This window comes from Camelus ferus, chromosome 5, assembly GCF_009834535.1.
Source record: "Camelus ferus isolate YT-003-E chromosome 5, BCGSAC_Cfer_1.0, whole genome shotgun sequence".
NCBI classification, from domain to species: Eukaryota; Metazoa; Chordata; class Mammalia; order Artiodactyla; family Camelidae; genus Camelus; species Camelus ferus.
This window is the reverse complement of record NC_045700.1, coordinates 65,246,174-65,266,252: the sequence shown is the minus strand read 5'-3', so window position 1 is coordinate 65,266,252 and position 20,079 is coordinate 65,246,174. Positions and strand designations below refer to the sequence as shown.

The following is a 20,079-nucleotide window of genomic DNA, read 5'->3' as shown; positions in this document are numbered from 1 at the left end:
AAGATGTGACTTACTCAAAGAAGTAAGCTAGTAAATGGGGTAACTGACCATCCTCATTTACCGAAGACCGAGGGGCTTTCCAGGATGTAAAGCTTTCAGTGCTAAAGCTGGGAGAGCCCCTGGAAAACTAGTCTGAGTAGGTGACTGTATTAGCAAGTAGCAGAGGCAGGATAACAACTCAGGCCCTTTAACTCTTCGCTTAGCACTTTTCCTACTTCATCTGACCTCATCAGGAAGACTCAACTTTCTCTACTTTGATAATTCTGCTTAAAGCTCCTCTCTTCTCTCAGCTTCTCTTGACTAATTTCATCAGAGACTTCAGCTGCCTTAATCTCTCCAGCAATCCCTTGTCTTTGGTGTCCTAGCCACGTTCTCTGTTTTCTCCTGTACGTGGGTTTAATACTTTTTTATTATGTTTCTTTCCTCTCTCCCTCAGATTGTGGGTCGTAGAGGCAGGGACAGTGTTTCTCTCTCCTTCTCATGATGTGAGTGAAGGCATTATAAATACGGCTGCCTGACCAGCAGCAAGTAAGTAGACATTCAAAACACTTGACCAAGTAAATTGCCAGGGCTCACCATTTATTAAAATTCAGTTATTATTTAAGATGAACAAGAATCACTTAGTTCCAGGAACACAAGTTGTATATTTAATGCATGTCTATGTGGATCTTAACAAGAAAAACACAGCCTAGTACAAATCAACGACCCGTCTCAGAGAGCCGACTCTGGCATCCAGGGCCCCCCAGTCGTGGTAGCGCCTGTAGTCCCCCGGCCGCAGCAGGTACTGCCGCCCCCGGTAGTTGGGCATCTCGTAGAGGACCCACCAGCCCTCCAGTACGTGGAGGGAGTGGAGCTCAGTGAGCCGGAAGCGGTCGTGGATGCAGGAGCAGTCCTCTGTGAGCTCTGACACGAGGCCTCCATAGTTCTCTCTCTCATATAGCCTTATCCTGTGAGAGCTGGTCTGTCAGTGATGACAAATCAAAGGTGAAAAATAAGTTGTGGGCATCACTTGATGTTAATGAAAGGGGCTAAATCAGCCTGCAGCTTCATGCAGCATGGTTTTCAAACCATCCTGTTATATATGTAACCTCTCCATATATTGCCAGTCCTAACTGATTAGGGAGAGTATTAAAAATAAAGCTGACCTGACCAGAGGACTATCTTGTGGAAGAAACAATGCATTGAAATAAGGGCAATAAAAGAGATTCCTTCATAAAAAGGCATCTGTCATAACCATACTAGTGAGTCTGCGGAGAGGATTCTGACTTTCTTTTCCATTATGCTGCATATAACTGAGTCCTATCAAGCTCGTTTTAAGTAACTGTTGCATTCAGCATTACAATAGTCTGTGTTTTCTCTGAGGCCATATGTCTGACATTTTGCCAAGTCACCTGTACCATTTGAGATTCATGCCTCAAAGTAGATCCTATTTTAGTTCTACCTCTTTTTTGCATCTGCAAATTTCTCCAGCCAAATTTTGATTTCACATCTTGAAACTGCTTGCCCTGTCACACCATTTGGTGTCATCAGAAAGTGGAAACACAAACTCCATGTAAGAGACATTAAGCAGCTCTTTGGTGAGGACCATATCCCATGAAATCCTTATCAACGATCTGTCTCTGACTCTTGTAAGAAACTAGTTGATAACAACTCCTGGAATACAAGGTGCTACTTACAAGCTGAAACATATTGTTCTAGTTTCTAGATCTGTACGTCCTTGAGAATGTACTGAAAACAAGTGCCAATACAGCCAGAATATATTATTCCTATGTTATTTTCCCATAGTCTCTCAGTGTTTTTATCATTAAAAAATAATGGTCTAGGTAGATTTTTTTCTTTACTGAACAAGGTGATTTTGATATGTATTTAGAAATTAGGGGATCAGGTGGATGCTATCAAATTAATTCACAATGTTGTTGTGATTTCTCGTGCCCTGAAAACAATCTATTTTTTAAAATGCTTTATTGAAATGAGTTAAAATGTTTCCATAGGGGAATACAGTGAAGTATAGTAAATATATCATTTTTTAAAAATGCTTGAGAATCAGCATTGCTAGTTTACTGTGAACACTAGTCCTGAGTTGAAACCAACTGACTTTTATAAGCAGGAATTTACGGCCACGAATCAGCGATGCTTTCACAATAGTCAGGTGGAAGCAAGACTCACGTAAGGAATGGCGCGGCAGGAGCGGATGGAGTCGTTGAAGCCCATCCACTGCTGGTAGTCGGAGTAGTCCCCGCGCCGCAGGAAGTACTGGTGGCCCTGGAAGTTGGGGCGCTCGTAGATCATCCAGCAGCCGCTGTCCACGCGGATGGAGTTGCAGCGGCTGAAGTAGGGCTGCAGGTTGGCGTGGTCGCTGCTGCACTCGTAGTGGCGGCCCTGGAAGCCCCGGTCCTCGTAGAAGGTGATCTGCAGGTGGAAAACAAGATGACAGCAGGAAATCAGCTGGGAGGTATATCCCCCGACTCAGTAGAGGCTCAACAGGCATGGTGTGGCACCTCGGTTGGCTCACCTTCCCCATGGTTGTTGACAGTGGGTGATCAGCGTCCAGCGTGATGGGGACAAGCGTGGCAGCTGGTATATATAGCAGGACGGCTGCTGTGTTGGCAAGAACGACACAAAAGGGGCCTGGGGGTAGTGCGGGAGGGGATTTCTATGTTCTCTCTCTTTTTTTCATTTGGGATCATGGGGCTGGGGGCTCTCATTCTCTCTGGCCTTTTCGGGTTGTCCTCACTCACTCCAGTGAAAGGAATTGAAGTCAGCAGAGCCATTATGACCTTGGAGACAAAGGACGCACTTCTCATCCTATGCAGCTCTCTAGAAATACATTACATGCCCAGTGTTTTGTAAAGTTTGCCTATGGAAACTGCTGAAATGAGATTGGTGGCTCCATCTGGGGTGGCTCGTGACCATCCTATGAGTTCCAGAAGAACTTGAAGTGCTAAGGGCAACAAAAAATCCTCTAACTGGAAGGCAATTACACTTCCTAAATTACCTCATCAGTATGACATGCTTTTGATAAAAGTATTTTGCATATGTCTGTATAGGAAAAAAAAAGATTATAATGGTGTATGTATAAGCTGAAATGTCAGTCAATGGTTGTCAGTGAATGGCAAGATGATAGCTCTTAGTTTTATGTTTTTATTTCTCATTTTTGTTGTTTTCAATTGCCTTAATTTTCTATTATATAAATATATATTACTCTCATGAGAAGAAAAAATAAAATCAATTTGTAAATGTATAGCTTTGAGTTGCTAGTGAAAAAGCAGCAAATTTTGGAAATAGCCGTATTTTGTCTTGAGATTAAACACTTCTCCTTGGGCTAAAAAGAAAGAGGTCCCTGAGACTCTGAGACACTCCAAGAGCAGAAAAATACACAGGATCCTCCCACTCGCCTTCCCCCACCCCGATCCATCTTCTAGGGTTGCTTTTTGTTTTCAAAACTAGCATCACGATTTGCCTGAGTTTTCCCTCCCCAAAGCATCACTGTTTCATAGAACCCAGGTGACTACTTGAAAAGCTTTTTCCATTGCAGCCAGTCTATTGATTTTCTAAAATTTTCTAAGTGCTTCTAGCATTCCTCAGATACACAGAGGTAGATGACTCTAGTCACCGACTCTTTTGTCATCCTGTGTGTATGTAGGAAGGTGAAATCAAACACCTTCGTGGTTCATGACCTGTGGAGGGGCTCTAAAGGGACATCCAACTATAGATGGCAATATGTCCACGATGCCATTTGTGAAAGTCCTCAGGCAGCACATAAAGCAACTGTGCAGTTGTTAAAGGGAGAAAAATCAATAGTCACAAAGAAAAAAAAAACGTTCCCTTGCAGCTGGCCAACCCAGACAGAGGAAAACTGGGCAGAGTCCTGCAAAGCTAGACAGTGTACCCAGGGACAGGAGGATACACATAATGCGGCAGGTCTACTGATATACCTTACTTACAGCCGTAACTGAACCAGTGTGGAAAAGGCTGCATCGGTCTCCCCAGCCACAACGCCACATTGGAATACACCACCATTTTCAGCAAAAGTCAACAAACCACACGCCAGTTTCGGCACACGTTAAAGTAAACTGTTCTACATAAAGTTGGTACATGAGAACCTTAAGATGGTATAATTTATACCCACATTCATTTGGTCAGATTGTTACTATGTGTATTTTTAAGTTTAACTATGTGCCTAATCAGCATTTTGGAAAGGTGTTGAAAGACTAGAATATTTTCTTTTCCTAGTAGTCATTATATTCTCCTGAAAGAAAGTCTGTACCCATATTTCTTTTAATGCTTTTATTGAAATGAGTTTAAATGTTTCCAAATGAGAATGTATCAAAGGCAATCAATGACAGATTAATTTTACTTTGGATTGAAACTTCGAAAAACTGCCTTCTACTCCACCATTCTGCAATATTCAGTGATAAACATTTGTAAATGTACTACAAAGCCAGCCTGCTTTGACAAAGAAATACTATATATTCTCAAAATCCTCTAACCAACAATCTTCCAGTCAGAACAAAGTAGCATAATATACATACTTTAAAAAAAATAAATAAAAACCACAATATGGCCAAACAGAATGATTCTAAGAGAAGAAGGTTTAACATCCAAAATAGCACTTCAATGCACTTTGCATCAAAAGCTAATTGTCAAGAAAAATATGCTGTCAAGAGGTGCAGTTTTAAGGTGATGGTTCTTTTCCCCTCCCAGAGACTTTACTGTGAACTCCCATGGTGCAGTTCCAAGTTTCTAACTGACCTGCAGAATAAAAAGATAATTTTGGTATCAAGCACATCAATTTAACATGGACACAGATATTAGCTTTCAATTTATAGGGAGTTAAGGTCAAATATCAGATATCAAGTGCCTGACAAAGATGAATTAAAGCACTTGCAATGATAAGGTTACATTTCTAATCAGTCAATAGTTTGTCTCAAAAAAGCCTGAATTAATCATGAGCTCTGTGTGGCCTAGCCTATTCAGAGATTCACATTTTAAAAATGCATAGGATAGCAACCAAATTCAATAAAAAGGAGTTTAACTTTCACTTGTGTTCCTTGAAGCAAACCTAATTCATAACCCAATGATTCAGGTTTCAAAATTCCCCTTTTCCTTTCCTACCTTACAACTCTCCAGCTGACCCAGAGTCTCTTATTCAACAAAATCCTAGAATATCCCAGCCAGCCAGGCTGTAGCATTCTTCTGAATCTCTCCCTGCTCGGCTTTTATTATGTTGATCTTGTTGGTCTCTCTGACTTCTTTTAAAATTTCCTTTCCATTTGCACACTATAGCTGAGAATGCAGAGCCAGACAGGCAAAGCATTCTCCTTCTTTTCCAGCCCTGTCCATCTCGGACTGCTCTCTGAATTCTGCAACATACTCGTCCCAGGAATCAGATGGTCAGGGCAGAAGCAGCAGAGATGCAAAGCAGGCAAAGAGAAAATTCTCATTAGTGAGAGAGGGACCAAGGCTATTTGACATAGATAGTAATATAAACTAAGGCCCAGAGAGGTTAAGTCACTTGCCTGAAGTCACACAGCTGGTAAGTAGTGGGCTTTGGATTCAAATCCAGAGCATCTAACTCCCAAAGGCTAGACTTTTAACTACAATCTAAATATTCCCAAAACAACTGGTATCAGTTTGGTTCAAGTTGCATTTTTAGACTTACCTTGTTCTTTGGCTGTGTGTCCAAAGATACATTCTTTGATGTTTTCCTTTCCTTGGCATTTGCTTCCCTTGCAGAGCTGCTGGTGGCATTTTTATTCGTTGCTCCCCTTCCTAACTTGACACCTAGAGACAGACGTAGTAATCATATCTGTCTAAAAAAATTTTTTTAAATGGGTCCACCCTCAGGTTTAGAGTCTTCCCTTCTACGGTGGTTTGTTCCCATCACCAAAGGGTCTGAGAAATGACTTCCCTGATTTCAGCGATGGAGGGAAATAGTCATAAATGCTCCTGATTCTTTTAAACTCAACCAGACAGAAAGATGTTATTACCATAACAGCTTTGACTTTACTTTGTGAGCTCACCTCCTAGTTTTACTTAAATTTCTCTCAGCGGATGGAAGTAAACAGGCTTACTCTGTTTGCGGGCATATTCTGCGGCTTTGGGTGCTGTTAACATGGCAAAAGGGTGCAGAGAGAGGCGGAAAGGTGGAGCTCGGGGAACCTGAAAGGAAAACAGTCCTGCTTTCAAAAGCTGCACCCACTTTGTGCTGTCAGTGGCTGCTTGTTATAGCTCTTGTTTCAGTCCTTGGTCTGAAACCCACTCTCCTTACACATTACTAGCGGGCCACTGAGAAGGCCCGTGTTTCTTGGGTCACGCACCTTCACACGCTGCCCTCTGCTGCTATTCTTTGCCTAGAAGGCCCCTGCACACCCTGATATGCCTCATGTGGTTCCCTTTACCTGGAATAGCCTTTTCCTCCTTTTCCACCTAGAGGCTCCTACTTTTCCTTTGAGATGGAGCTCAAATATCCCCTTTTCTGAGAAATTTGCCCCGTGTCCCCTCACCTCCACTCTTCAGTGCTGGCACCCTGCTCCCCACCCCACCAGAGGCTGAATCATCCACTCACTCATCTGTGAATGCAGAGCACATTGTCACGTAGAACACCCCCAGTGTCTTATAGTTACAGCCCGCTGCCTGTTGCACTGCATTGGGAACTTCCTCAAGGTGAAGACTGTCTCTTTATTCATTCATTCAACAAGTTTCCAGTTAGCACCTACTATGGGCCAGGCCCTGTTTTAGGAGCTCTGGTTGGTAAGACAGACAAGATTCCTGATCATACATTGTGATACATTTCATAAACGAAACAGTAGGATGTGCTAACAAGGATGTACTAACAGAAAGGACAGAAAACATGGATTAAACAAAAAACGAGGTCATGTTCTCTTTATAGACAGGACAGGTTATAGGCACCTCAGCAGGGGTATTTCTAAATTTGACCTCAGCCTTTGACTCAAATGGCAAACATATTTATTGATAGTTCATGTCATATCCAGTGTTGTAAAGAATTAAACCTAAGCATGAATAATGGCTTCTAACCTCAAGAAGCACATAATGTATTCAGAAAGATGACCCTCAAACACAGAAAGTCATTGGAAAGAGGCTTCGTGTCAGTGTGGAGCAATGACAGCGGGGATAACAGCCCTGCAGGATGACGTATGCCAGGTACAAGGGAAAGAGAACTGGCTCGTACATTGATCTTCATGCACTTCTGCATGAGAAGACTCAAAATGGAGGCTTTTCATGTTCTAGATTTGTAACCGAGCAGGACCCTATGGGGCCTTCCTGGGACAGACCCTCTCCCCATGTCCTCTGCTTAGCTCCTCTCTGAAGTACCCAGATAACAATATCTCATGCATAATTCCTGAGTTTTTCAGATGCTAAAAAATTACCAAATGAAAGAAATTGATTACTTGATGATCATGAGCATGTGGCCGCCAGAACTTCTGGCACCTAACGATTAATGGTGTTGTCCACCCTGTTCCCTCAACATCAACCAATCGGAGTTGTGCACAAGTTGATCATGTACCCCACCTCCCTCACCTGGCCTTTAAAAATGCTTTGTTGAAATCCTTTGGGCAGTTCAGGGTTTTTTTTTTTGGCATGAGCCACCCATTCTCCTTACTTGGTCCTGCAATAAACCCTTCTCTGCTCAAACTCTAACGTTTCAATTTGTTTGGCCTCACTGTGTACTTGCGGACACGAAGTTGTGTTGGGTAACAGTTTCTCTCTCCACTGTGGATGATAGAACCCAATGATAGTAAAGGTCACTTCCACATCACACGTTCTGCGAGTTCTGATAATCTGATGACTCATGCAAGCAGTTAATGGAGCTCTCTGTGGTTCATATGAAAAATTATGTTAAAAGTAGGATGAAATTGAAATCCTAAACCCAGAGTTAATTGGAGGATCTTTTTTCACTTAAAATTTACTTTCTGATAGCTTCATTGTGTCAATGTCAGAGTATTATTCTGATTGTTATTTCTCCATTCAAGTACTTACTGAGTGCCAAATTATGTCCAAAGCACAGTCAACAGAAATTTCTTCTAACCGAAGGGTAAGGAGGAGGAGAAGATGGGGATATGTAAAGGCATGTTGGAACTTGACAAGAAAAACAGGGGTATGTCCTTAAGGGATGAAGAGCCTAAACAGTCATCTTCACCTGCCTTTCAACCTTGAGCAGTAATGTATGAAAACATTTCTTTGATCTCACTGACATGAAGGGTGAAGCATTTCTCATCGGAAGTGTCAAAGCAATTGAACATATGCTTATGACAATCATATTTTCCAAAGTAAAAGCAGGGCATGCAGCCTGGAAAGGCAGTTTGTGCCCACCCAACAAATTTTGCAAATGTGGTTGAGATGTTGCGAAATCAAACTTTCTAAACATTTTAACGTTTACAAAGAAAAAGGGCAAATTTTAAGTTGAAAGAATGCTGGAAGATCTAGGACTTGACTGATTATATCCATTAGCAGTTTTTCTAAAAATTGAGGCTCTGTATAAATAAAAAAGAAAATGACCCAACAGAAAACTGGACAAAGATTTCAACAGGCACTCTACAAAAGAAGAAGAAGAAACATATAAATAATTGTCCACTGGTGATCAAGAGAGTGTGAATCAAGTCCACAATGGAAGCTTAACAGCCTGATAAACTTAAGCCTGAAAATATCAAGTCTCGGTAACAACCAGATAACCTCTATTGCAGATAGAAGTATTAATTGGTACAGTTATTTTGGAAGCGAATTTGGCCTTATAAGGAGAGTTGAGGATGCACATACCCTATGATGCAGCAATTTCAGGCCGAGGCACGTGCCACACAGAAACCCTTTCACTGTGCACCAAGAGACATATAAAAGAAATAATCTAAATATCTGAAACAGAAGAATATACAAATAAACAGTAGCACAGTCCCACAGTGGAATACTATCTGCAGTGAAAGTAAACTGTAGCTACGTGCAACAACATGGATGAATTTCTGCAACATAATGTTGAGTGGAAAAAAGCCCTCGAAGAATATATTTGCTTCATTTCATTTATATTGCTTCATTTACATATCTTGCTTTTATTTCATGTATATAAAATTCAAGGAACATGCAAAACTAAATAATATATATTGATTAGAGATGCATATGCGGTCAAACTATAAGGAAATAAAAGAGGATGATAAAAACACAATCTAAGATAGTGGAAATGGGGCAAAAGGAAGAATCTGGGGCTGGAGAGGATACACAGAGCGCAAAACAATGTTGATACTGTTCCGTTTCATGCACTTGGTGGACTTGCTTGTTTGCTTGGTCTTTATCTAACATATATGATAAATATTCATTTGGACATAACTGGTATTGAAAGCATGTCTTTTAATCCCTCATCATGAAGATTGGTCAATACTGAACTTTTGTTTAAATCTAGGTCCCCCCTTTTTTTAAATCACGAAACACTTTTTCATTTCAGTGCAGATCATGCTGAGTCAGCATCCTTCAAGAGGAGACACACAGCAGACTGGGGGTCTGTGCCTGGAGGCTCGGGCTGCAGAGATGTGTGAGGGTGGAAGATGGCCATTCTGCTGAGACCAGGTGGCTAGCAGCGGACTCCTATGGATAGGAGCAGGGAGGCTGGCCAGCCAGCGCAGGTGGGCTTGGAAATAATCATACTAATCTCGAAGCCCCCCACCCCCCATGCCAGCATCACACACCTGATCTGCATGGTCTCACTGAATGCTCAGAACAACCTGGTGTGGTAATCATGCCTATTTACATGCAGGGGGATTGGGACTCAGGGATGTTAGTAACTTATCCAAGGCCACACAGCCAGTGAGTGACAGAGCTGGAACTGGACACCAGTCTGTTTGCCTCTGAAGAGCTTGCTTTAGACTTTGGGTATAAGTTTGGATGGAGTGGAATGATGGATGGTCAGGAAGAGACAAGAAAGGAGAGATTCTGATTTCTTCAGTTACCTCTCTTTATTTTTCCCACTTTCTGTTACACCAGTTTTCACTCTCTCTCCCTTTCCTTTTCCCCCTCTTTCTCTGTCAAATGGAGCTCAAGAACATTTTTCTTGCTTGCTTTATTTATTAAAGGAAGATTTATGCTTCTTTTCTTCAGCTGAAAATTGAGCAGGACCTCTTATATTTATCTGATGTTAATTGCAAAATCCCCGCACTTATGTGAGGTCCTTAGCTGATTTTTTTTTCCCTACAGGTCCCACTTCCACAGCAGAAGAATGGCTCTGTCAGCAAAAAACAGCTCCAAATCAGGAGTAGAACCCGAAGCTTACAGAATTGAACCATTCTGGGTCCATGAGGCCTTTCAGTCACCAGGTGGCAGCAAATAGTCCCAAAGAAAGTCATTGAGCCCACACAGGATGCGTGTGGTACCAAGTGGCCAATTCTAACAGCCAGAAATTCTACATAATCTGATTAGTATTCAACAGGGCTTTAGACGCATGCTTGGGAAGGATTTTAGCTGTTGCTTGGGAGACAAGTTATCCGAAGGAATCAAAGGTCATTCAGATACTCGCAGCCGTTAGAAAGAAACCTTTGTCAATAACTATTTCGTGAACAACCCTACCTCCTAGTTAAAACCATATTTTGAAATTACGTTAAACCCTAAAGAACTGTTTTAAAATAGCTCTTACAATGTAATCTTTGAAAAGTTACATTCCCATCCAGAAGTCCAGCTAATTCCTTATTTAAGATGCAGAGGAGGTGCCTGAGTGGAGCTGATGTGTAGACACAAGAGAAAGGCCTGGGCTGGCGTCCCCGAGGCAGGGAGGGGCTTGTGAGGTCCATGGGGCAGACGATCCTCAGACCCTTATATCTGTGGCTCAAATCATATCACACCCTTTGTGATGATTCGTTGTCTAAAACAGTCAGTTTATATTGTATGAATAATGCTTGATGAGCTATTTAATTTTTGAATATTTAGAGAAAGTAGTCCTGAACTAGGTTTGATTTTGCCTCTTTCCCCAAAACCATCTGGGAGTTCAGGTCTTCTGAGCATCAGCTGCCCCATTATCCTTGCTCGGCCCTGCAATAAATCCTTCTGCTCCAAACTCCCAGGTTTCGGCATGTTTGGCCTCACTGTGCATCGGGCACATGAACTTGAGTTGGACAACACCTCCTCTATGAGGATATAACTTATTTCCCTTCAGAGCTGGTCATTATGTAGTCTATGTGTACATCTGGGCTTTCTGTTATTGGCCACTGATTGTGGGGACAGAGACTGGGTGTAACTGAACAGAGAAGGTGCTGAATAAAGGCTCTTTAAAGAATAAGTGAAAGGCCAGATGGGTAGATAGAGATTGGCCAGCCTGCCTCTCAACAGTGTGGCTTCCCCTTCTGGTCCTTGTAACAAACCTGGCCATCTGAGCCACTTGGACATCCATGTCTGCAAATCTTCTTAATGGGTAACCCAGCCATGACTGGGAGTGCTGACAGTGCCGCTCCCTCCAGGATGAAATTTTCTGTATTTGCTCTCTGGCCACTTGAGTTGAGACCAGCCAACCAGAGGTGCCTGCTGCCTGCCCTAGACCTCCCCCAGGCACAGAAGGTGAAGGCGAGAGAACACAGTGTCTGAAACAGAGGGGCTTGAGCTCAGATATTTATGTGTATGTGTTATTGGGGTGATTTGAGGAAAGGGGAGAAGAGGGCAGCCTGGAAGGGAGAAAACTGCAGAAAAACAAACAGGAATGAAGCAGTTAAAGTCTGCTCAGCTCTCTAAGAAAACAAATGAGCTGGGCTTTCCTTAAAAGCCAAGAACAGCTTGGTCTCTGAGGAGCATTGGGCCTGGGGTGGCTTATGCCTCAACCAAGGTAGAATGTCAACTCCAGTATAAGATCCACCAGAAAGTCATCTTGTCTGACCTGCTCCCCCTTACATTCCCTGCGCCTACAACTATAATGAATGAATGAGTGAGTGAGTGAATGAGTGAATGAATGAATGGAATTGAAACCAGAGTGATCAGGGAGAAGGTGCTGATTTCCTCTGTATTAAGGGAATTTGAGTCTCAGATTCAGGGCCAGCTTACCAGTGCTAGGACAGTTGGAGTCAGTTACAACACTTCTGAGCAAATGCTTGACTCCTAGGCTGGACCTGGTGGGCTTTTGACCTTATATGACCCCACTGTTTGCAGTATGGTCTGCAGGTAAGAGAACATGGGAAGCAGCTTCCTGTGCCATAGCCCTGCCCCTGCCCAGGCCTCCCTCCCAAATCCTGGGTGGGGGGGAATCGACAATGTGAGCAGAAGGCCTTGTGTCAGGGTGTGGGCTCTCCCTGCTTCTCTCCCTGACTCCTCCACTTCACCCCTGCCCACCCCATCTTCCCTTTCCTTTTCCCTTTTCTAGAGGTATCAAAAGCTAAAATGATCAGTGAGTAGTTTACCTCTGAATAGAAACCCATGTTTCATTTTATTTTATTTATTTACTTTTGAGGGGGTAATTAGGTTTATTTATCTATTTATTTTAATGGAGGTACTGAGAATTGAACCCAGGACCTTGTTCATGCTAAGCATACACTCTATCACTGAGCTATATCCTCCCCCACCTTTTTTTTTTAAGAAGTTCATATTTTAAATGTTTACTAACTGTTCATACATTCATAAATAGCAAAACCTGAATTGGCCGTAAAGATCATTCAGAATATTCCACCTTTTTAAAGATCAGTATAAGGAAGCCCAAAGAGGGAAAAGGACCTAGTCAGAACTCCTCCCAGGTCCTGGACTCCCAGATCATTACTGCGTCTACTGTGCTGATTTCCAAGTAGTCTTGTGGGAAGGAGAAATGTGGCAGCAGCGTGCTAGGTGAGTTATCATGAGGATGAAATTTGTAGATCTTGTCCTAGTTCTAGAAGGTAGGAGAGTGCTTAAATTGACCAGATCTGCATCATAAAAAGTGTAAGTGACAAACTGTGTTAATCAGAAACAGAGGCAGAATCTAGACTCTTAAGACAGGTGCTCAGTTGGCTGCCTTTTCTCAGCCTAACCAAAAATGCATTTGTTATGACAAATGTAGTCCCTTATGTAAGGAAAGCATCTTATAAACATTTATTACTGGAGTAAGATATGGGTACATCTGGTTTTGTACATTTTGATATAAAACTGTTATTTTGTGCCTGAAAATGCAACATTATGAATTTACAAAATAAATTCTCTCTAAAAATCCCTTATACTGGTGGTCTCAGGTAATCCCTACCTTGATAGCACCAGAACTGGCAGAAGAATCAGCCCCATAAATTTTAAAGACTTCCTCAATTGGGATACTGTTCTGTTAAATAACAACAATAACAACAAATATGTTATCATATCACGGCTCTTCTTTTATTATAAAACAAAGCTATTATAGCTCCAGTACGTCTAGTACCATGCCTGAGAGCATGGGCACCAAATAAATAATTTCCAAATAAGTGGATAAATCAGAGTATCCTAATGCCAATTACGTATGTGTTATTTTTCCCCTTAAATAAATGTTTTCACAATACAATATAGAAGTCAGTATTTTATTTATTATATCTTTAAAAATAAAACATTTAATATTAGTAAATTCTGAATATTTAGAAATATTGGTTGAAAAATAAGTATGCATTAATATCAAAACGCACATTGTAGATACAAAATCTCCATACATGCACGGTGTTCACTTCCTTACCATTAAGATTCCAGCGTAAGATGATAAAATCATTGCTTCTCGTTCTCTGTGGTTTGGATATATGGGTCTACCCCAAAATGGCATTTTCCTAAAGGGAATTGAATAAGTAAGAATGCAGGGTTTACCCTTGTTCTTTTGATGCCTGCTAAGGTTGTGACAATAATCATAAGTGATAAGTAACCGCCAGTGGCCGTGTGCCATGCACTTATTTACAAAACTGATACGATCAATCCATCATCAGTAAAGTCTACGCTTTGAATTTTGAATCTTTCAACAGTGCTGATGAATTTGCCCTCATCTATCCATGTTCCCGCAGCTATCCATCATTGGCAGACTGGCCACTATGGTGAGCAGTTATGACTGTGCCAACCAGTTTCCTTTCCCCCTCCTGTGGCAATTTGCTTGGGGATAACTGCCCTACCCCACTGGGTACCTCTATGCTTCTAGAGAAGCTGACAACAGCCCTAGAGGCCAAGGATGGAAAACACACCATGGACTAAGCTAGTCAGCGTATTCCATCCCCTACTCCCCCTACTCCACCCCCAGATAAATCAGAGCAAACAGAGTCATTGAGATATAATTCTGTGATTTTTCAAAAATGCATTCTCCCTTGGACTGAATGTTGTGATAAAGTGGGTTGAAACTAGGAATAGTGTCCACCCAGGGAAAACAGTCCAAAGGTGGATCCTGACGACCTGGCTTGAGTTTTGAGTTAAGCCATGCCTGATGTGGACCTAGCCATGGACTTGTCAGTTACAGAGGAGATAAATCCCTCCCCTCCTCCTCTCTCTGTGTCATTTTCTTTCTTCCCTGCTTTTTTTTTTTCCTTAACTCTGCTCAAACTGGATTTTCTGCTGATTACAACTAAACACTGGTACAGTCATTCAGGACGAGGTGTGCATTCTAAAGCCACGGAACAGAAAAAACAACTGGCCTCTGAAACAAGCAGTTCGATCCTGGCCTCACTAGTTTCATGTTCTTCCCAACTGAGCTGGTCTGCCTGGCACACACGGGAGAAGATGCCAAACATTCTGGAAAGGTTCTAAACAGCTGTGACTCAAACCACTCAGCTCAGGCACACATCTGGTCAAATGCTTAAGAAGCTGTGTTTGATAGTCCTTAGGAAAAGATTACAGACTTTACCCACAGAACTGATCATTAAAAAAAAAAAATCAAGGCATGTACACAATAAAGCACAGTCATATTTCTAAGGCAGAACATTCTATGCAAGAAAGATCTGCATCTGATGGAAAACAATTAACAGAGATGCAAAATATGTAAGCATATACATGACTTCCTTGAATTGATGACTGTGGGGTTTCTTCAGGTTTCTAGTTGGAAATAGATGCTCACCTGCAGTATTTTCAAATCAGAGTGCGTCATTGTGGAAGATGCCAGATAGAACTTCCTCTGTCGCTTCTCATAATCACACATTAGAAAAACCAAAACCCCAAACCATTCAACTTACACTTCCTCCCGTTCCAGCCAAGTTAAGTCTTCTTTGTGATCCAGCCATTGCAAAGCAACATGGATGGCCAAGTCATAGTGTGCCTGGGGACAGGAAACACAGAGAGCAAAAGGAACAGCTTAGACATGGGCCGAAGCACGCCCTGGGCCCGATGACAATGGCATTGCTAAGCCTAGTCTACTGTTTCGTCATGTCCACAATGGTGAGGATCATCAGCTGTGTCCAGTAACCTGATGCTCAGACAGAAATAACCAGGGATCTACAGGCACCACATTTACCTCCCACTAGAGCAGTTTCCTCTATGTATGGGGTTGGTGAAGCGGGGGCAGGAAAAGAAGGGATAGATTCATGGAAAGAATACTAAACTGGGAATCAGGGAATCTGGGTTCAAATCCAGGCATGGCCAACAATGAGTGATATTTTATCCTTGGGTGAACAATTGATGTTCTCTGGGCCTCAGTTTCCTTGAATTTTAAAATAGAAGGTGAAGGTGGAGGAGGAAGAGGGACATAGAGGACAGTTTCTAACTCTGTGAGTAGAACATCAGAGATGTGCTCCCGAGGGCACGGTGGAGGGCTGTGCCTATCTGGGAAGCTGGGGGAATTCCGGGAGGCTTCAAAGAGGAGGTCTGGGCTTAGGAGGGCTTAAAAAAAATTTTTTTTTAATTAAAAAAAAAACAACACAAAGAGGAGGCCTTGGTGGAGCTAGGGCTTAAAGGATGCAGAGAATTTCTATAGACAGAGAAGGACTTCTCAGGTGGAGGGTCTAGTAGAGCCAGAGAACTGAAAGAAGACCTGGTTAAGTGACCTGCTAAGAGTCTTACATGCAGTGAAAAGCTGAGGACCGATTCGAATGCTCATTCCTAGCCTACCGACCACATTTCCTGGTAATGTCAAAGGGTATTCACCACTTATCTATCAAAACATTTCTTCTCTCCTCCCCATCCCCAGCCCCAACCCCAGAAAAGGGAAGGTCGATTTCGTTTTTGTGTTTTCAGATGGGCTCCAAGGGGCTAACTCTAAAATTCTCTCAATGGTATAATTAGAACAACGTAATTATTTCTTTCAAGGACTGAACCAAGCTAAAATAAGAAAGAAAGGAAGAGAGAAAGGAAGAAAGGGAGGAAGGGAGAAATGGAGGAAAGAAGAAAGAGAGAGAGGAAGGAAGGGAGGGAGGGAGGGAAGAAGGAAGGAAAAGGAGGATTGTGATCATTTGTTGAAACCTAATCCAAAGACTGATGCCTGCACCAGCACCATTGGCATCACCTGTTTGCTTATAAAAAATGCAAATTCCCAGCCCCTCCCTAGATTTCCTGAATCAAAACAGCCTAGTAATACGACCTCATTAAAGTTTGAGAAGCACTTGTCTAATTGATTTAATTTCTCCACTTCATATGTGCACAGAGAAGTCCTTTAGAACACCAAGCCTTAACTGCTTATTTAGCTCCAGGGAAAACAGACAGGGATGGGGGGGTGGGAGGGACGGATAATCCCTTCTTCCTCATTAGTGCAAGAGCAGTAAGTAAGCAGCATAAAAAAGCTGACGATTTACTAATCTCTTTTGAATTAGATCTTTACACAGCTTCCTTAATTTATGTGAAGTGAACTTTTATTACATAACATGACTCTGAGTTTCAAAATGAATAACAAAGGATTTTAGGATTATGAAATTCTTTGGTTTTCTCCATTAATGCACATGGTAAAAACATGATTGTATTTGAGAACTACATGAGAGCTAACCTTGTCAAAAAGTTTTTAACATCCTGCATGTCACTTTTGTAGTCATTTTGCTTTTTAATCTCTCCTAACAGTAAATAGCAAAAAGCCCCATGATTTATTTTCTTATTCTCATGAATAAGTTGAGAAGACCACATGGACAACCCTAGGATAAGAAGATGAGGAAGAGGACATGCTGGGGGATCAAGGTCAGCCTTGTTTAGGATAGACAGTAGACCCTTGTTCTGTCCCCTCAATACACATAGACACACATGTGACTCACTGCAGCATGCTTTTCTTTACCATATCGTCTAGAAAGGTGAGTTGCCTTCTTCCTTTTGGGTCAAATTCATTTTCCCGAAGTCTGATGCCAATATAATCTCCCCTTAAAAGCAAGAGAGCAGAATTGAACCAGCAGGAATGACATGGGAGCGCAGTTTGCAGAAGGTTCCTTCCCAACCCCTCCCTCCTCCACCAAAATACAAGAGAAGTCTGGTGGCTGAGTTAATATTCATTTTGATTTACATGGCCATTCTGCAATGCTGCAGGTTTAAAGTGTCTAATCACAATGACCAAATCACAGTTATCAAAAAATTAAACTCACAGAGAACTGAATTTATAGGAAAGCAGGGAGTATGACAAACTCCCATAGGCAGAATAGACTTTACAAAACTGAAAAGATTTACACCCACTGTTTAAAATAAAGATTCCCTTGCTGCCTGTGCTAAACTCAGACAGAATGTCCAAAACTGATAAATTCCAGATGTAGTGATATTCTGTACAGGTATGTTATTTTGCCCAAAGGCTTTTCCCCATCAGAATGCAAATACTCTTAGGAGGAGTTATACATAGAAACCTATTAGTGATTCCCACTTAGCCTATCCTTGTCAGATCCTTTCCTAATGGGCTTTTAATAAGGGGAGGTTGAATAAGGGCCCTGGGAGAAAAGAAAAGGCGGCTACCTTGGGAAAGTCGAGAAGAGGGACTGAATGTAGGAAAAAGGACTCTGGGGTTTCCAAGGTCGATCTCGGCAAATCTCATAATGTTACATAAGGACAGTTCTGTTTCTCAAGGTGTTTACCAAATACTTTAGGCAAATTCCTGTGATGAGGATAAATTGCTTTTGGCTTCTAAAAGTTCTACTTCTGAGTCATTAAGCTATTCTAGATTGATACAAATTCTTGAAGTTTTGCTTTGTAATTCCAAGACAGCTTTATTTGTGTCTTGGATTCCTAAATGGATTCTTGGGATATAAAATTAATTTATATCAGTTTTAAAGTTCCAGATCTTTGGAGGAGATATGTAGAGGAATGGGCATTCCTAATTAAGGTTTGTTCTTAATACATTGGTCTCCAAATAAATACATGTAAATGTGTGAATTCATACATAGTTTATTACAGCATTTCTTAAAGACGTGTGAAAAGATAATTCTCTTAGCAGGCAGAGAAAGGATATTTAATAGGGACTGTGATAAGGTCTTTAATGAAAAAGATATTATTGTTGTGCCTATAATCATGAAATAGAACATAATCATTTTTCCTCCTTTTATATGGTCTGTAATTTTCACCAACCTCTTAACAAAGTACCAAGTCAGAGATACGCTACCACAGGAGAAAAAAAATTTTTCCATGGGAAAACTTAATGTTTTCTCACATGTTTAAAACAAAGTTCAGATGGCAAAAAAAAAAAAAAGGAGATGAATTATTTAATCAGTAAGACTGACAATAGAAGAAGCAGAGGGTACAATTTAAATGCTGGGCCCTTGGGTCCATTTTTCAGAAATCTCTCCTAATATCTGTTACCAGCAAGGCCCTTTCAAAGGCACATCCTTCCCAGCACAGGCTGGGGCTGTGGGCTTGGATCTCAGGCTCTAAAATGGGGATGCCTCGGATGCGCATGCTGCTGGCAGAAACATCCTCCCAAGAGATTCAGCATCCTGCTTTGCACTACGTGTGAAGCCTCTCGGGCAGGAAAGCCAGATCAGCCGGCTTTCTCCTATAGCACAGGAATAGCTTCTTTCTTAGAGCTTTACCCTCCTGCTAATAGCTGGACCATCCATGACATAAAACCCACCCAATGTTGAGTGTAATAAATGAAAGTTATTCTCAGACTTACAGGAGCTTTTTCATTTCCTTCTTTAGCAGCCTTCTTTCCATGATTAAAGGCTTATCCAGCTGAGCAGGTATCTGCAGCTTACACTGCACCTGTTATCCTTTGGAAAGACCCAGCCTCTCCGAGCCTAGAAGCTACAGCAGCAAATCAGAGAGGATTTGAGTTAGGGATGCTATCACTCCCAATACCAGTCATGGAATCCTAGGCTCTGGAAGGGATCCGAGAGTTGTAGGCCTCTTATCCAGCAGGTTCCAGGTCAGAAATCTGTCTGGAAGCCAGTACACTGTACCTTGAGTTTATCTGATGCCTCTTATTCCTTCCAAGTTTTTTCAATATTCATCATTTACTTATCCTTGCAAGAAACTAGCAAGTAAAACCAACACGGCTCATGTAATCATAGATAAGAGTGTTTGGGCAGAACCATCCAAACACAGATCGTCTGTGATCTGAATATGTTTGAGTTCTGTATGTGTTCAGCATAATGACTCCCAGTGAATCTAGCTGGTTCATGGCTCATAAGAGTTTCCTATAGATCCCATGTACAACTTCCTATGGCCAGGAGGCCCTGGTAAGAACATGGGGTGATGGCAAAGGTGAGGCCGTGTCTTCAAGTCTCACCCCCATAATGAATTCCTGAAGAGGATATGAAAGGGCTGGCAGGGATGGGTGGCGAGGTTTCTCCACAGGAATCTCTGTAAAGTCCTGGTTTTTGAACTATGTAATGCATTGCCTACTTTAAAAAACTAAGTTGGGAAACTCCACCTGAAGGTAACTGGTGGTGCCTGGTCTCCTACAGCAGAGCTGACCCTCACACACTCACAGCTCAAAGCCCCAAGGATGCTGCCTACCTGGGGAAACAAGGCACCAGCCCAGGCCTCTCCAGGTGTCCCCCGCAGAGCATCCCCACTTCACTCCCCCTGTCCTCATTCACCTCGTCCTCCAGCCCCATCCAGGACCCAGTGGCCTTCCCTCTATCATCATTGTTGCAGTTGGCTCAGCAGCACCTGGACTTGGGGCGTCCGGGTGAAGAATTAAAGTTCAGGTGATGGGGTCAAACAGGATCTGAAGTCATAAAAAGGAGTTTATTTTGAAAATCATCAATGTTGAATGAAATGCCCTAGGAGAGGGTGTAAATGTGATATCAA

General features: G+C 42.0%; 2 protein-coding genes across 2 annotated transcripts; both read right to left on the bottom strand.

Moving 5' to 3' along the window:
- Positions 1 to 562: 562 nt before the first annotated feature.
- LOC102507071 (gamma-crystallin A) lies at positions 563 to 2,521 on the bottom strand. Its single transcript, XM_006182122.2, has 3 exons — positions 2,513 to 2,521; positions 2,167 to 2,409; positions 563 to 961 (listed from the first exon to the last, which is right to left on the bottom strand). The coding sequence occupies exons 1-3, from the start codon at positions 2,519 to 2,521 to the stop codon at positions 689 to 691; spliced, it is 525 nt and encodes a 174-aa protein (XP_006182184.1). The 3' UTR covers positions 563 to 688.
- Positions 2,522 to 4,272: 1,751 nt separating this feature from the next.
- C5H2orf80 (chromosome 5 C2orf80 homolog) lies at positions 4,273 to 19,057 on the bottom strand. The gene is made up of 8 exons (XM_006182121.2): positions 18,938 to 19,057; positions 17,126 to 17,207; positions 15,108 to 15,190; positions 13,640 to 13,727; positions 13,187 to 13,258; positions 6,075 to 6,162; positions 5,663 to 5,784; positions 4,273 to 4,752 (listed from the first exon to the last, which is right to left on the bottom strand). The coding sequence occupies exons 1-8, from the start codon at positions 18,976 to 18,978 to the stop codon at positions 4,744 to 4,746; spliced, it is 585 nt and encodes a 194-aa protein (XP_006182183.1). The 5' UTR covers positions 18,979 to 19,057; the 3' UTR covers positions 4,273 to 4,743.
- Positions 19,058 to 20,079: the final 1,022 nt, after the last annotated feature.

Coding starts and splice junctions, on each gene's coding strand:
- LOC102507071 (XM_006182122.2), bottom strand. Junction 962..2,166: donor CCTGCCGCGCCATTCCTTAC/GTGAGTCTTGCT, acceptor CATCACTGACAG/ACCAGCTCTCACAGGATAAG.
- C5H2orf80 (XM_006182121.2), bottom strand. CDS start 18,978: ATGGAAAGAAGGCTGCTAAAGAAGGAAATGAAAAAGCTCCT. Junction 13,728..15,107: donor TGGCTGGAACGGGAGGAAGT/GTAAGTTGAATG, acceptor AATTCCCTTTAG/GAAAATGCCATTTTGGGGTA. Junction 5,785..6,074: donor AGAATATGCCCGCAAACAGA/GTAAGCCTGTTT, acceptor GTCTGTCTCTAG/GTGTCAAGTTAGGAAGGGGA.